Consider the following 17374-nt stretch of genomic DNA (forward strand, 5'->3'; position numbering starts at 1 on the left):
ACCCTTGGCGCTTCTGGCTCTTGGAGAGGGGCTCAACGTCACACGTTTAGGGGATGCGGCTCCAACACTTAGCCTCGTTGTCACGTGCACACACCCACTCGAGCCGCTGTGACTCCCCACTCTCTCCTTATGAGATATGATCTCCTCAATCCCCTATGACTTACTAGTATTACCTCTTACCCTGTCCACAGCAGTGGTTCATGGTTCTTTCCCTCTCTCTCTCCTTCTTTACTACCTCCTGGGAAGCCTCACTAGGACAAGGGCAAACACCAGCAAATTGTGACGCATTTACTGAACAAAGCACATACACGATACATACACACATATAATAATAATGAATCCTATACTCTATAATATCCAAATCAGGTTGCACTCCAATACCATCAGAACTCTATTATCAGCTTATCAAGTGGTATCCCAACTCCTGGTTCACCACCTGGTACTATTAACCTCCTCAAGTTGGTCAAGCCTACACACTGTTGCACCATCAGCAAGATAACATATATATATAGAAAACCAGCATTTGAATGCAATAACATATACCAGTATAAATGTTCATTGATACTTCAATATAAAAACTCCTTGACATAAGGATGCCAACAGTCACTCACCTCTCACTGCGTCTTGCACGCTACTGACAACCAAACACTATCAACTCCCTATAAGTAATCCACCAGAACTTCCCCTTCCACCTCTGGAAGTTCACAACCCTAATATCCTTAGGTTCTGCCGGGCTTCACTACCAGGATCCTCTGCAGCTCCTCCCGGCTGCTATCATGAAGTTTCCTTGTGCAACTACGGTGCTTCACCCTTCTGTTAGGTTCTTCCACAGCTCTCTTGGCTGCTACACCATGAAGTTTCCCCGAGCAACTGTGGTGCTTCTCCACCTCTACAGAAGCACGTGACACTCCTCTTCACTGCTGCTTCTCCTCACAGCTCGAGGTCCTCTGCTCCACTACCTTGGAGTCTCATCAGCTACTTCATCTGCTGGCTTCGAAGTTCTCAGCAACTTCTTCCCCAAAGAACAAACCTGCAACCCATCGACACTCCAATAAAATGTTCCCCTTTAACACATAAACAAAAATAACCACACAATATGCTTGCCTCAAACCTCTATCTGTTCTCTACATACAGTGAGAGTGGACTCCCCCGTTTTGGGCGGGTCCATACTCCACCTCGCCTGGTGGCGGCCCTCACTCACTGGGAGGGTCTTCCTCCATCCGGAGCCAGGCTCCCTCAGTCGTCCGTCAGAGCTCAGAGGGGATGGACGTCGCTCCGTGCTCCTCCCTCTTCACTCTCCTATTTCAGGCCTCCTGCCTTATTAAAACATGTCTAACCTATAAATAAACATCGCTACTGTCGCTGGGCACACGACCAACTACAATGCAATCACTATGAACTGGCGTATATTGTGCTTACCACAGATTAACTGATCGAGGGCGCTTTCCCTCTGACGGCGTCTGGTCAGGGCGCTCCACACAGCCCACAATAATGTCTCTGGCCGGCTTGATACTCTCTTCTTCGACCAGGACTTGAGACCACAACGTTCCCAGCTCGGTTCCACAGCTGGCACGTCTGCACACTTCTCTTCTCTCAGAGATATATCACTAGGGGTTCCCTTCTGACGGGAGCTCAACGGAGCGCGGCTTCCCCCTGCGATGTCTGGCACTCAAGTGAGGTCAAGGTCCTCCAGAAGCGAGCCTCACGCCTCCAGCAAAATGTCCACATCTCCTAGCCAGTCATTTATCTGTTTTCTCCTTCATTGCCCATAATCTCAACCTGTTATACATATCCAACCAGCCATTTTTCATATGGGTTATCACCTCAATATCTGCTAGACCTTCTAGTTAGGTCAGGCTTGCTGAATAACTCTCAAGAAGGGAGACTCGTTTCTCCTGCAGGCTGAGATCATAACACTCCCCTCCCCTTATTTTTGAGAGTTATTCCAGTGGCAAAGCTCGGGATAATACATCCGCCACCACACTGTCTCGTTCTTCAACCAATATACTCTCTTAGGAGTCTACAATTAGTTCGTTGCTCCTTGCAGCATCTGGCTCACAACTCGCCAGAAACATGATCTTCTCACAAACGATTTGACCTCTCTGACACCTCAAAGCTAGGCTGTCCTCCTTGGACGCCTGCACTCTATCGGTCCACTCTACTTACTGTCTCCACCCTCCGTTTCCTCGTCTTCTTCTCTTCTCGTCCAGAGTCAGACATCTACTGTCTGTACCTCCTCTGTCGTCTTCATACTTCCATCTACTGCCGTTATACTTCCGCCTCCTGTCATCATACTTCACTCCCTCGTCTTCACCGACGATTCTCCCTTTCGTCTCCTCATTTATCCGAGAGCTCATCCTGTTTGACCTCCATCGCGTCCTCGGCTTTCTTCTATTCATCCATGCTTGCATCATCATCCTCTTCCCACACTTCTCACCTCTATACCACTCCATTTCTTCTCCTTCAACTCTCCTTCGTTCCCTAAAAGTTTCTTCGAGCGCTGTACTACATCCAACAGCATTCGACCGTACGCGTCGTCTTGCCTCTCCCAGAGTGCTCGTAAGCATCTCTCCACACATACTGTCTCTTCTCCTTTCATTTTCCCGGCTATCACTCTTCTTCACTATCTCTCCTCCACGTTTTCTGTGAAACATGTCGACTCCTGACATCTCAAACAACTTAACTCCACTATCCATATGCCTCTGTGCTCGTGGACCACTTGACGCTCTATTCCCGTCCTCAGTCTGTCCACATCTTTCCTCATTCCTACTCAGCACAGTTGCATTCGCCTTCCGACTCTCAATTTCAGCAGTCTGGGCTCTCTTCCGGTCAACTCCCTTCACAGTATTCTTCTTCGGCTGGGCCATCTTCACTTTCGACCTCACCGAGACTCCATTTGCCTGGGCTGGACCTTCATCAAACAGCCCTGCTATATCTACATCGATATCTTCCACTGGTTGAATCGACACTGTATCATCTTCTCCAGCGTCTTCCTTGTCGGCCACCTCTGCCTTCCTCACTACCGAGACGGGGTACTCAATGGCTTGGCGGTCTCCTGACTCATCCCCTCGGATGTCAGTCAGGTTCACACTCTCAGGTGTCCCACACGTGCCGTGGCCTTCTGGGCACTCCTCTGGCACAGTCTCCACTATGACTCTTGGCAACACCTTTGTCCCGCACAAGTCATTCCCCAGGATCACTTGGACTCCTGGAACAGGTATGTCGGGGCACACTCCCAACATCACCTCCGCCGACACATATTCCGACCTTAGCTGGACAGTACAAACGGGCATGTCACTCTCCGACAATAACCCATATACTTTCATCTTCCCACTGCCAGCTAACCGTCGATCATTCCCAATCAGGCTTCTCGCAATCAAGCTCTGATTAGCTCCGGTATCTCTTAAGATACCAACTTCTACCTCAGGTTGGCCTCCTATACTGATCCAACCTTTGCTCATGAACGGCCTATACCTCTCGTTCACTAAGTTTGATCTCTGTGGTTTGTCTTGGAACACCTTAGTATATTTACCTCGTGGGTCACACATGGCCAGGGTCACAACTCTCTTGCCCTGCCGACAATATCGCATCACGTGACCCAATCCGTTACAACTGTAACATCTCATCTGGGAGAAATCTCTCCTATACGTACCAAAGTGGCTCTGACTTTGTCCACTCACATAAGAGTTCCTCGAGCCAGGTACACTACCTGCACTCTGTGGGGCTTTACTGGACTCTTGATTCCCTGGATCACGAATAGTTTCTCGTTTGGCTCCTCCATCTTCACTTTCAGATGAAGTGCGCGACCTACTCTTCTGAGTTTTTGGGTACTTACTTTTATCTGCCCCTTTATCAAAATTTTTCTCACCCCAGACTCTTCTGGGTCTCTCATAATTTCTTCCTCCCCAGACTCCATTGGATCTGCCATTGCTGCATCTCGCCTCACTTCTCACTCTGTTCTCCCTCAAGCTCTTGTACGCTTCAGTAATCATATCCGCCCTATCTGCGGCATCTTTCACCTCCTTTATCCCTGCTTCTTGGATCTTGAACTTTGTTTCGGGATGCATCATCTCCAAGAACTTCTCCATGACCATCAGTTGCTTCAGGTCAGCATAAGATCCAACTCCAGCAGCCTCAATCCACTTCTGGAATCGTCTTTCCAGATCTCTTGCTGTCTCAGCAAACGTACATGCTCCAACTTTGATCATCTCTCTGAAGCGCTTTCTATAAGCTTCTGGGGTTAACTGAAACGAGCGCAATATGCTGCTCTTTACTGTGGCGTAATCCTGGCACTCTTCCAGTGACAATTGGGTGTATGCCTCCCTGGCTGCACCGGTCAATCTTAACTGGACCAGCTGGGCCCATTCCTCCTGTGGCCACTCCTTGATGCTGGCTACTTTTTCAAAGTGCTCGAAAAAGCTCTCTGCCTCTTCGGGAACAAACAAGGGAATGTCCTTCTCCCTAACCCTAACATCTGTTGGGTGTGATACCTGGGTGGTGCTCTCTGGCAACCCATGTTCGATCCTTTGCTCAGCCAAGGTTCTATTCGCTTCTATCTGCATTTGTTTTGTTCTCTCTTTTTCTTTTTCGACCTCTAGTCTTGCTTTCTCTTTTTCTTTCTCTTGTTCCAACTCCAGTTCCCTTACTCTGGTTTTCTCTTTTTCTACTTCCCTTTTCATCTGGAGTTCTAACTTCATCTTTTCCAGCTGGAACTGTCTCTCCTTGTCCTCTCGTTGTTGCTGCATCTGGAGCTCTAACTGGAATCTCTCCAAGCTCCTATTCCGGCTACTCCTGCTACTGCGGCTACTCTTGCTGCTCCTACTCGATCCCTGGGATCTCACTTCATCCTGCCCATCATCCTCCTTTCCACCTTCAGCTCCTTTTTGGGCTCCTTGCTCTGCCGCTTCACTTTTGGCTCTTAACTGCCTCAGGATCTCATCCTTCATCCCAGCTACTTTAGATGCTTTCAACCTAATGCCACATTTTTCTGCTATCTGTTTCAATTGATCCCTCGTGCAACCTTCCAAGTCCTCAGGCTTGCCTGACTCCACGAATGCTTGCACCTTATCCATCTTTGTCCTGTGAGTCTTCCCAAGAGAGAGAATATACACCTGCGTTCACACAGTTTATCTATTTCGGCAAGGGTGTACAAATACACTCTTGGACAGGGTGTGGGTGTGTCAGTTCACTCTCCCGGACAGGCCCCCAATTTATTATAGTCGTGGGTTGGTTGGTGTTGTCGTCGTCGATCCTTCTCTATGGACAACCCAACCCACAACTCGGCAGAGTGCTTATACTAGGAGATCACCCTTGGCGCTTCTGGCTCTTGGAGAGGGGCTCAACGTCACACGTTTAGGGGATGCGGCTCCAACACTTAGCCTCGTTGTCACGTGCACACACCCACTCGAGCCGCTGTGACTCCCCACTCTCTCCTTATGAGATATGATCTCCTCAATCCCCTATGACTTACTAGTATTACCTCTTACCCTGTCCACAGCAGTGGTTCATGGTTCTTTCCCTCTCTCTCTCCTTCTTTACTACCTCCTGGGAAGCCTCACTAGGACAAGGGCAAACACCAGCAAATTGTGACGCATTTACTGAACAAAGCACATACACGATACATACACACATATAATAATAATGAATCCTATACTCTATAATATCCAAATCAGGTTGCACTCCAATACCATCAGAACTCTATTATCAGCTTATCAAGTGGTATCCCAACTCCTGGTTCACCACCTGGTACTATTAACCTCCTCAAGTTGGTCAAGCCTACACACTGTTGCACCATCAGCAAGATAACATATATATATAGAAAACCAGCATTTGAATGCAATAACATATACCAGTATAAATGTTCATTGATACTTCAATATAAAAACTCCTTGACATAAGGATGCCAACAGTCACTCACCTCTCACTGCGTCTTGCACGCTACTGACAACCAAACACTATCAACTCCCTATAAGTAATCCACCAGAACTTCCCCTTCCACCTCTGGAAGTTCACAACCCTAATATCCTTAGGTTCTGCCGGGCTTCACTACCAGGATCCTCTGCAGCTCCTCCCGGCTGCTATCATGAAGTTTCCTTGTGCAACTACGGTGCTTCACCCTTCTGTTAGGTTCTTCCACAGCTCTCTTGGCTGCTACACCATGAAGTTTCCCCGAGCAACTGTGGTGCTTCTCCACCTCTACAGAAGCACGTGACACTCCTCTTCACTGCTGCTTCTCCTCACAGCTCGAGGTCCTCTGCTCCACTACCTTGGAGTCTCATCAGCTACTTCATCTGCTGGCTTCGAAGTTCTCAGCAACTTCTTCCCCAAAGAACAAACCTGCAACCCATCGACACTCCAATAAAATGTTCCCCTTTAACACATAAACAAAAATAACCACACAATATGCTTGCCTCAAACCTCTATCTGTTCTCTACATACAGTGAGAGTGGACTCCCCCGTTTTGGGCGGGTCCATACTCCACCTCGCCTGGTGGCGGCCCTCACTCACTGGGAGGGTCTTCCTCCATCCGGAGCCAGGCTCCCTCAGTCGTCCGTCAGAGCTCAGAGGGGATGGACGTCGCTCCGTGCTCCTCCCTCTTCACTCTCCTATTTCAGGCCTCCTGCCTTATTAAAACATGTCTAACCTATAAATAAACATCGCTACTGTCGCTGGGCACACGACCAACTACAATGCAATCACTATGAACTGGCGTATATTGTGCTTACCACAGATTAACTGATCGAGGGCGCTTTCCCTCTGACGGCGTCTGGTCAGGGCGCTCCACACAGCCCACAATAATGTCTCTGGCCGGCTTGATACTCTCTTCTTCGACCAGGACTTGAGACCACAACGTTCCCAGCTCGGTTCCACAGCTGGCACGTCTGCACACTTCTCTTCTCTCAGAGATATATCACTAGGGGTTCCCTTCTGACGGGAGCTCAACGGAGCGCGGCTTCCCCCTGCGATGTCTGGCACTCAAGTGAGGTCAAGGTCCTCCAGAAGCGAGCCTCACGCCTCCAGCAAAATGTCCACATCTCCTAGCCAGTCATTTATCTGTTTTCTCCTTCATTGCCCATAATCTCAACCTGTTATACATATCCAACCAGCCATTTTTCATATGGGTTATCACCTCAATATCTGCTAGACCTTCTAGTTAGGTCAGGCTTGCTGAATAACTCTCAAGAAGGGAGACTCGTTTCTCCTGCAGGCTGAGATCATAACACTCCCCTCCCCTTATTTTTGAGAGTTATTCCAGTGGCAAAGCTCGGGATAATACATCCGCCACCACACTGTCTCGTTCTTCAACCAATATACTCTCTTAGGAGTCTACAATTAGTTCGTTGCTCCTTGCAGCATCTGGCTCACAACTCGCCAGAAACATGATCTTCTCACAAACGATTTGACCTCTCTGACACCTCAAAGCTAGGCTGTCCTCCTTGGACGCCTGCACTCTATCGGTCCACTCTACTTACTGTCTCCACCCTCCGTTTCCTCGTCTTCTTCTCTTCTCGTCCAGAGTCAGACATCTACTGTCTGTACCTCCTCTGTCGTCTTCATACTTCCATCTACTGCCGTTATACTTCCGCCTCCTGTCATCATACTTCACTCCCTCGTCTTCACCGACGATTCTCCCTTTCGTCTCCTCATTTATCCGAGAGCTCATCCTGTTTGACCTCCATCGCGTCCTCGGCTTTCTTCTATTCATCCATGCTTGCATCATCATCCTCTTCCCACACTTCTCACCTCTATACCACTCCATTTCTTCTCCTTCAACTCTCCTTCGTTCCCTAAAAGTTTCTTCGAGCGCTGTACTACATCCAACAGCATTCGACCGTACGCGTCGTCTTGCCTCTCCCAGAGTGCTCGTAAGCATCTCTCCACACATACTGTCTCTTCTCCTTTCATTTTCCCGGCTATCACTCTTCTTCACTATCTCTCCTCCACGTTTTCTGTGAAACATGTCGACTCCTGACATCTCAAACAACTTAACTCCACTATCCATATGCCTCTGTGCTCGTGGACCACTTGACGCTCTATTCCCGTCCTCAGTCTGTCCACATCTTTCCTCATTCCTACTCAGCACAGTTGCATTCGCCTTCCGACTCTCAATTTCAGCAGTCTGGGCTCTCTTCCGGTCAACTCCCTTCACAGTATTCTTCTTCGGCTGGGCCATCTTCACTTTCGACCTCACCGAGACTCCATTTGCCTGGGCTGGACCTTCATCAAACAGCCCTGCTATATCTACATCGATATCTTCCACTGGTTGAATCGACACTGTATCATCTTCTCCAGCGTCTTCCTTGTCGGCCACCTCTGCCTTCCTCACTACCGAGACGGGGTACTCAATGGCTTGGCGGTCTCCTGACTCATCCCCTCGGATGTCAGTCAGGTTCACACTCTCAGGTGTCCCACACGTGCCGTGGCCTTCTGGGCACTCCTCTGGCACAGTCTCCACTATGACTCTTGGCAACACCTTTGTCCCGCACAAGTCATTCCCCAGGATCACTTGGACTCCTGGAACAGGTATGTCGGGGCACACTCCCAACATCACCTCCGCCGACACATATTCCGACCTTAGCTGGACAGTACAAACGGGCATGTCACTCTCCGACAATAACCCATATACTTTCATCTTCCCACTGCCAGCTAACCGTCGATCATTCCCAATCAGGCTTCTCGCAATCAAGCTCTGATTAGCTCCGGTATCTCTTAAGATACCAACTTCTACCTCAGGTTGGCCTCCTATACTGATCCAACCTTTGCTCATGAACGGCCTATACCTCTCGTTCACTAAGTTTGATCTCTGTGGTTTGTCTTGGAACACCTTAGTATATTTACCTCGTGGGTCACACATGGCCAGGGTCACAACTCTCTTGCCCTGCCGACAATATCGCATCACGTGACCCAATCCGTTACAACTGTAACATCTCATCTGGGAGAAATCTCTCCTATACGTACCAAAGTGGCTCTGACTTTGTCCACTCACATAAGAGTTCCTCGAGCCAGGTACACTACCTGCACTCTGTGGGGCTTTACTGGACTCTTGATTCCCTGGATCACGAATAGTTTCTCGTTTGGCTCCTCCATCTTCACTTTCAGATGAAGTGCGCGACCTACTCTTCTGAGTTTTTGGGTACTTACTTTTATCTGCCCCTTTATCAAAATTTTTCTCACCCCAGACTCTTCTGGGTCTCTCATAATTTCTTCCTCCCCAGACTCCATTGGATCTGCCATTGCTGCATCTCGCCTCACTTCTCACTCTGTTCTCCCTCAAGCTCTTGTACGCTTCAGTAATCATATCCGCCCTATCTGCGGCATCTTTCACCTCCTTTATCCCTGCTTCTTGGATCTTGAACTTTGTTTCGGGATGCATCATCTCCAAGAACTTCTCCATGACCATCAGTTGCTTCAGGTCAGCATAAGATCCAACTCCAGCAGCCTCAATCCACTTCTGGAATCGTCTTTCCAGATCTCTTGCTGTCTCAGCAAACGTACATGCTCCAACTTTGATCATCTCTCTGAAGCGCTTTCTATAAGCTTCTGGGGTTAACTGAAACGAGCGCAATATGCTGCTCTTTACTGTGGCGTAATCCTGGCACTCTTCCAGTGACAATTGGGTGTATGCCTCCCTGGCTGCACCGGTCAATCTTAACTGGACCAGCTGGGCCCATTCCTCCTGTGGCCACTCCTTGATGCTGGCTACTTTTTCAAAGTGCTCGAAAAAGCTCTCTGCCTCTTCGGGAACAAACAAGGGAATGTCCTTCTCCCTAACCCTAACATCTGTTGGGTGTGATACCTGGGTGGTGCTCTCTGGCAACCCATGTTCGATCCTTTGCTCAGCCAAGGTTCTATTCGCTTCTATCTGCATTTGTTTTGTTCTCTCTTTTTCTTTTTCGACCTCTAGTCTTGCTTTCTCTTTTTCTTTCTCTTGTTCCAACTCCAGTTCCCTTACTCTGGTTTTCTCTTTTTCTACTTCCCTTTTCATCTGGAGTTCTAACTTCATCTTTTCCAGCTGGAACTGTCTCTCCTTGTCCTCTCGTTGTTGCTGCATCTGGAGCTCTAACTGGAATCTCTCCAAGCTCCTATTCCGGCTACTCCTGCTACTGCGGCTACTCTTGCTGCTCCTACTCGATCCCTGGGATCTCACTTCATCCTGCCCATCATCCTCCTTTCCACCTTCAGCTCCTTTTTGGGCTCCTTGCTCTGCCGCTTCACTTTTGGCTCTTAACTGCCTCAGGATCTCATCCTTCATCCCAGCTACTTTAGATGCTTTCAACCTAATGCCACATTTTTCTGCTATCTGTTTCAATTGATCCCTCGTGCAACCTTCCAAGTCCTCAGGCTTGCCTGACTCCACGAATGCTTGCACCTTATCCATCTTTGTCCTGTGAGTCTTCCCAAGAGAGAGAATATACACCTGCGTTCACACAGTTTATCTATTTCGGCAAGGGTGTACAAATACACTCTTGGACAGGGTGTGGGTGTGTCAGTTCACTCTCCCGGACAGGCCCCCAATTTATTATAGTCGTGGGTTGGTTGGTGTTGTCGTCGTCGATCCTTCTCTATGGACAACCCAACCCACAACTCGGCAGAGTGCTTATACTAGGAGATCACCCTTGGCGCTTCTGGCTCTTGGAGAGGGGCTCAACGTCACACGTTTAGGGGATGCGGCTCCAACACTTAGCCTCGTTGTCACGTGCACACACCCACTCGAGCCGCTGTGACTCCCCACTCTCTCCTTATGAGATATGATCTCCTCAATCCCCTATGACTTACTAGTATTACCTCTTACCCTGTCCACAGCAGTGGTTCATGGTTCTTTCCCTCTCTCTCTCCTTCTTTACTACCTCCTGGGAAGCCTCACTAGGACAAGGGCAAACACCAGCAAATTGTGACGCATTTACTGAACAAAGCACATACACGATACATACACACATATAATAATAATGAATCCTATACTCTATAATATCCAAATCAGGTTGCACTCCAATACCATCAGAACTCTATTATCAGCTTATCAAGTGGTATCCCAACTCCTGGTTCACCACCTGGTACTATTAACCTCCTCAAGTTGGTCAAGCCTACACACTGTTGCACCATCAGCAAGATAACATATATATATAGAAAACCAGCATTTGAATGCAATAACATATACCAGTATAAATGTTCATTGATACTTCAATATAAAAACTCCTTGACATAAGGATGCCAACAGTCACTCACCTCTCACTGCGTCTTGCACGCTACTGACAACCAAACACTATCAACTCCCTATAAGTAATCCACCAGAACTTCCCCTTCCACCTCTGGAAGTTCACAACCCTAATATCCTTAGGTTCTGCCGGGCTTCACTACCAGGATCCTCTGCAGCTCCTCCCGGCTGCTATCATGAAGTTTCCTTGTGCAACTACGGTGCTTCACCCTTCTGTTAGGTTCTTCCACAGCTCTCTTGGCTGCTACACCATGAAGTTTCCCCGAGCAACTGTGGTGCTTCTCCACCTCTACAGAAGCACGTGACACTCCTCTTCACTGCTGCTTCTCCTCACAGCTCGAGGTCCTCTGCTCCACTACCTTGGAGTCTCATCAGCTACTTCATCTGCTGGCTTCGAAGTTCTCAGCAACTTCTTCCCCAAAGAACAAACCTGCAACCCATCGACACTCCAATAAAATGTTCCCCTTTAACACATAAACAAAAATAACCACACAATATGCTTGCCTCAAACCTCTATCTGTTCTCTACATACAGTGAGAGTGGACTCCCCCGTTTTGGGCGGGTCCATACTCCACCTCGCCTGGTGGCGGCCCTCACTCACTGGGAGGGTCTTCCTCCATCCGGAGCCAGGCTCCCTCAGTCGTCCGTCAGAGCTCAGAGGGGATGGACGTCGCTCCGTGCTCCTCCCTCTTCACTCTCCTATTTCAGGCCTCCTGCCTTATTAAAACATGTCTAACCTATAAATAAACATCGCTACTGTCGCTGGGCACACGACCAACTACAATGCAATCACTATGAACTGGCGTATATTGTGCTTACCACAGATTAACTGATCGAGGGCGCTTTCCCTCTGACGGCGTCTGGTCAGGGCGCTCCACACAGCCCACAATAATGTCTCTGGCCGGCTTGATACTCTCTTCTTCGACCAGGACTTGAGACCACAACGTTCCCAGCTCGGTTCCACAGCTGGCACGTCTGCACACTTCTCTTCTCTCAGAGATATATCACTAGGGGTTCCCTTCTGACGGGAGCTCAACGGAGCGCGGCTTCCCCCTGCGATGTCTGGCACTCAAGTGAGGTCAAGGTCCTCCAGAAGCGAGCCTCACGCCTCCAGCAAAATGTCCACATCTCCTAGCCAGTCATTTATCTGTTTTCTCCTTCATTGCCCATAATCTCAACCTGTTATACATATCCAACCAGCCATTTTTCATATGGGTTATCACCTCAATATCTGCTAGACCTTCTAGTTAGGTCAGGCTTGCTGAATAACTCTCAAGAAGGGAGACTCGTTTCTCCTGCAGGCTGAGATCATAACAAGTGGACAGTGGTCACTTGTGGTACAGGAGTGGACAGTGGCCACTTGTGGTACAGGAGTGGACAGTGGTCACTTGTGGTGCAGGAGTGGACAGTGGTCACGTGTGGTGCAGGAGTGGACAGTGGTCACTTGTGGTGCAGGAGTGGACAGTGGCCACTTGTGGTACAGGAGTGGACAGTGGTCACTTGTGGTACAGGAGTGGACAGTGGCCACGTGTGGTACAGGAGTGGACAGTAGCCACTTGTGGTGCAGGAGTGGACAGTGGTCACTTGTGGTGCAGGAGTGGACAGTGGCCACTTGTGGTGCAGGAGTGGACAGTGGCCACTTGTGGTACAGGAGTGGACAGTGGTCACGTGTGGTACAGGAGTGGACAGTGGTCACTTGTGGTACAGGAGTGGACAGTGGTCACGTGTGGTGCAGGAGTGGACAGTGGCCACTTGTGGTGCAGGAGTGGACAGTGGCCACTTGTGGTAGAGGAGTGGACAGTGGTCACGTGTGGTGCAGGAGTGGACAGTGGCCACTTGTGGTGCAGGAGTGGACAGTGGCCACTTGTGGTGCAGGAGTAGACAGTGGCCACTTGTGGTGCAGGAGTGGACAGTGGCCACTTGTGGTACAGGAGTGGACAGTGGTCACGTGTGGTGCAGGAGTGGACAGTGGCCACTTGTGGTGCAGGAGTGGACAGTGGTCACGTGTGGTGCAGGAGTGGACAGTGGCCACTTGTGGTGCAGGAGTGGACAGTGGCCACTTGTGGTGCAGGAGTGGACAGTGGCCACTTGTGGTGCAGGAGTGGACAGTGGCCACTTGTGGTACAGGAGTGAACAGTGGTCACTTGTGGTGTAGGAGTGGACAGTGGTCACTTGTGGTGCAGGAGTGGACAGTGGTCAGGTGTGGTGCAGGAGTGGACAGTGGTCACGTGTGGTGCAGGAGTGGACAGTGGTCAGGTGTGGTACAGGAGTGGACAGTGGTCAGGTGTGGTGCAGGAGTGGACAGTGGCCACTTGTGGTGCAGGAGTGGACAGTGCCCACTTGTGGTGCAGGAGTGGACAGTGGTCAGGTGTGGTGTAGGAGTGGACAGTGGTCAGGTGTGGTGAAGGAGTGGACAGTGGCCACTTGTGGTACAGGAGTGGACAGTGGCCACTTGTGGTGCAGGAGTGGACAGTGGCCACTTGTGGTGCAGGAGTGGACAGTGGTCAGGTGTGGTGCAGGAGTGGACAGTGGCCACTTGTGGTGCAGGAGTGGACAGTGGCCACTTGTGGTGCAGGAGTGGACAGTGGCCACTTGTGGTACAGGAGTGGACAGTGGTCACGTGTGGTGCAGGAGTGGGCAGTGGCCACTTGTGGTGCAGGAGTGGACAGTGGCCACTTGTGGTGCAGGAGTGGACAGTGGCCACTTGTGGTACAGGAGTGGACAGTGGTCACGTGTGGTGCTGGAGTGGACAGTAGCCACTTGTGGTACAGGAGTGGACAGTGGTCACGTGTGGTGTAGGAGTGGACAGTGGTCACGTGTGGTGCAGGAGTGGACAGTGGTCAGGTGTGGTGCAGGAGTGGACAATGGCCACTTGTGGTGCAGGAGTGGACAGTGGCCACTTGTGGTGCAGGAGTGGACAGTGGCCACTTGTGGTACAGGAGTGGACAGTGGCCACTTGTGGTACAGGAGTGGACAGTGGTCACGTGTGGTGCAGGAGTGGACAGTAGCCACTTGTGGTGCAGGAGTGGACAGTGGTCAGGTGTGGTGTAGGAGTGGACAGTGGTCACGTGTGATGCAGGAGTGGACAGTGGTCAGGTGTGGTGCAGGAGTGGACAGTGGCCACTTGTCGTGCAGGAGTGGACAGTGGCCACTTGTGGTGCAGGAGTGGACAGTGGTCAGGTTTGGTGTAGGAGTGGACAGTGGTCAGGTGTGGTGAAGGAGTGGACAGTGGCCACTTGTGGTACAGGAGTGGACAGTGGCCACTTGTGGTGCAGGAGTGGACAGTGGCCACTTGTGGTGCAGGAGTGGACAGTGGTCAGGTGTGGTGCAGGAATGGACAGTGGTCAGGTGTGGTGCAGGAGTGGACAGTGACCACTTGTGGTACAGGAGTGGACAGTGGCCACTTGTGGTACAGGAGTGGACAGTGGCCACTTGTGGTACAGGAGTGGACAGTGGTCAAGTGTGGTGCAGGATTGGACAGTGACCACTTGTGGTACAGGAGTGGACAGTGGCCACTTGTGGTACAGGAGTGGACAGTGGCCACTTGTGGTGCAGGAGTGGACAGTGGTCAGGTGTGGTGCAGGAGTGGACAGTGGTCAGGTGTGGTGCAGGAGTGGACAGTGACCACTTGTGGTACAGGAGTGGACAGTGGCCACTTGTGGTACAGGAGTGGACAGTGGCCACTTGTGGTACAGGAGTGGACAGTGGTCAGGTGTGGTGCAGGAGTGGACAGTGGCCACTTGTGGTACAGGAGTGGACAGTGGTCAGGTGTGGTACAGGAGTGGACAGTGGCCACTTGTGGTACAGGAGTGGACAGTGGCCACTTGTGGTACAGGAGTGGACAGTGGTCAGGTGTGGTGCAGGAGTGGACAGTGGCCACTTGTGGTGCAGGAGTGGACAGTGGTCAGGTGTGGTGCAGGAGTGGACAGTGGTCAGGTGTGGTGCAGTAGTGGACAGTGACCACTTGTGGTGCAGGAGTGGACAGTGGTCACGTGTGGTGCAGGAGTGGACAGTGGCCACTTGTGGTGCAGGAGTGGACTGTGGCCACTTGTGGTACAGGAGTGGACAGTGGTCACGTGTGGTGCAGGAGTGGACAGTGGCCACTTGTGGTACAGGAGTGGACAGTGGTCACTTGTGGTACAGGAGTGGACAGTGGTCACGTGTGGTGCAATAGTGGACAGTAGCCACTTGTGGTACAGGAGTGGACAGTGGTCACGTGTGGTGTAGGAGTGGACAGTGGTCAGGTGTGGTGCAGGAGTGGACAGTGGCCACTTGTGGTGCAGGAGTGGACAGTGGCCACTTGTGGTGCAGGAGTGGACAGTGGCCACTTGTGGTACAGGAGTGGACAGTGGCCACTTGTGGTACAGGAGTGGACAGTGGTCACGTGTGGTGCAGGAGTGGACAGTAGCCACTTGTGGTGCAGGAGTGGACAGTGGTCAGGTGTGGTGTAGGAGTGGACAGTGGTCACGTGTGATGCAGGAGTGGACAGTGGTCAGGTGTGGTGCAGGAGTGGACAGTGGCCACTTGTCGTGCAGGAGTGGACAGTGGCCACTTGTGGTGCAGGAGTGGACAGTGGTCAGGTTTGGTGTAGGAGTGGACAGTGGTCAGGTGTGGTGAAGGAGTGGACAGTGGCCACTTGTGGTACAGGAGTGGACAGTGGCCACTTGTGGTGCAGGAGTGGACAGTGGCCACTTGTGGTGCAGGAGTGGACAGTGGTCAGGTGTGGTGCAGGAGTGGACAGTGACCACTTGTGGTACAGGAGTGGGCAGTGGCCACTTGTGGTACAGGAGTGGACAGTGGCCACTTGTGGTACAGGAGTGGACAGTGGTCAAGTGTGGTGCAGGAGTGGACAGTGACCACTTGTGGTACAGGAGTGGACAGTGGCCACTTGTGGTACAGGAGTGGACAGTGGCCACTTGTGGTGCAGGAGTGGACAGTGGTCAGGTGTGGTGCAGGAGTGGACAGTGGCCACTTGTGGTACAGGAGTGGACAGTGGTCAGGTGTGGTACAGGAGTGGACAGTGGCCACTTGTGGTACAGGAGTGGACAGTGGCCACTTGTGGTACAGGAGTGGACAGTGGTCAGGTGTGGTGCAGGAGTGGACAGTGGCCACTTGTGGTGCAGGAGTGGACAGTGGCCACTTGTGGTGCAGGAGTGGACAGTGGTCAGGTGTGGTGCAGGAGTGGACAGTGGTCAGGTGTGGTGCAGGAGTGGACAGTGACCACTTGTGGTGCAGGAGTGGACAGTGGTCACGTGTGGTGCAGGAGTGGACAGTGGCCACTTGTGGTGCAGGAGTGGACAGTGGCCACTTGTGGTGCAGGAGTGGACAGTGGCCACTTGTGGTACAGGAGTGGACAGTGGTCACGTGTGGTGAAGGAGTGGACAGTGGCAACTTGTGGTACAGGAGTGGACAGTGGTCACTTGTGGTACAGGAGTGGACAGTGGCCACTTGTGGTACAGGAGTGGACAGTGGTCACTTGTGGTACAGGAGTGGAAAGTGGCCACTTGTGGTACAGGAGTGGACAGTGGTCACTTGTGGTGCAGGAGTGGACAGTGGTCACGTGTGGTGCAGGAGTGGACAGTGGTCACTTGTGGTGCAGGAGTGGACAGTGGCCACTTGTGGTACAGGAGTGGACAGTGGTCACTTGTGGTACAGGAGTGGACAGTGGCCACGTGTGGTACAGGAGTGGACAGTAGCCACTTGTGGTGCAGGAGTGGACAGTGGTCACTTGTGGTGCAGGAGTGGACAGTGGCCACTTGTGGTGCAGGATTGGACAGTGGCCACTTGTGGTACAGGAGTGGACAGTGGTCACGTGTGGTACAGGAGTGGACAGTGGTCACTTATGGCACAGGAGTGGACAGTGGTCACGTGTGGTGCAGGAGTGGACAGTGGCCACTTGTGGTGCAGGAGTGGACAGTGGCCACTTGTGGTAGAGGAGTGGACAGTGGTCACGTGTGGTGCAGGAGTGGACAGTGGCCACTTGTGGTGCAGGAGTGGACAGTGGCCACTTGTGGTGCAGGAGTGGACAGTGGCCACTTGTGGTGCAGGAGTGGACAGTGGCCACTTATGGTGCAGGAGTGGACAGTGGCCACTTGTGGTACAGGAGTGGACAGTGGTCACGTGTGGTGCAGGAGTGGACAGTGGCCACTTGTGGTACAGGAG

The 17374-nt window shown here is 51.4% G+C and overlaps 3 protein-coding genes and 1 long non-coding RNA gene across 4 annotated transcripts in view; all 4 read right to left on the bottom strand.

Moving 5' to 3' along the window:
* Positions 1 to 17374, bottom strand: part of LOC123759254 (glutamate receptor U1-like) — a 128827-nt gene that overhangs the window by 62546 nt on the left and 48907 nt on the right. The window lies entirely within an intron of this gene.
* LOC138370574 (uncharacterized) lies at positions 276 to 4575 on the bottom strand. The gene is made up of 2 exons (XM_069334966.1): positions 1420 to 4575; positions 276 to 1030 (listed from the first exon to the last, which is right to left on the bottom strand). Exon 1 carries the CDS (start codon positions 4560 to 4562, stop codon positions 2163 to 2165), a length of 2400 nt encoding a protein of 799 aa, XP_069191067.1. The 5' UTR covers positions 4563 to 4575; the 3' UTR covers positions 276 to 1030; positions 1420 to 2162.
* Positions 5582 to 9881, bottom strand: LOC138370573 (uncharacterized). The gene is made up of 2 exons (XM_069334965.1): positions 6726 to 9881; positions 5582 to 6336 (listed from the first exon to the last, which is right to left on the bottom strand). Exon 1 carries the CDS (start codon positions 9866 to 9868, stop codon positions 7469 to 7471), a length of 2400 nt encoding a protein of 799 aa, XP_069191066.1. The 5' UTR covers positions 9869 to 9881; the 3' UTR covers positions 5582 to 6336; positions 6726 to 7468.
* On the bottom strand, positions 10888 to 12519 carry LOC138370575 (uncharacterized). The gene is made up of 2 exons (XR_011230144.1): positions 12032 to 12519; positions 10888 to 11642 (listed from the first exon to the last, which is right to left on the bottom strand). It is a non-coding gene; the product is annotated as an uncharacterized lncRNA (long non-coding RNA).

The sequence above is a fragment of the Procambarus clarkii genome, chromosome 32, assembly GCF_040958095.1.
Source record: "Procambarus clarkii isolate CNS0578487 chromosome 32, FALCON_Pclarkii_2.0, whole genome shotgun sequence".
NCBI classification, from domain to species: domain Eukaryota; kingdom Metazoa; phylum Arthropoda; class Malacostraca; order Decapoda; family Cambaridae; genus Procambarus; species Procambarus clarkii.

What these genes read in the sequence shown, in the direction of transcription:
- LOC138370573 (XM_069334965.1), bottom strand. Translation starts at nt 9,868, where the DNA reads ATGCAGATAGAAGCGAATAGAACCTTGGCTGAGCAAAGGATCGAACAT.
- LOC138370574 (XM_069334966.1), bottom strand. Translation starts at nt 4,562, where the DNA reads ATGCAGATAGAAGCGAATAGAACCTTGGCTGAGCAAAGGATCGAACAT.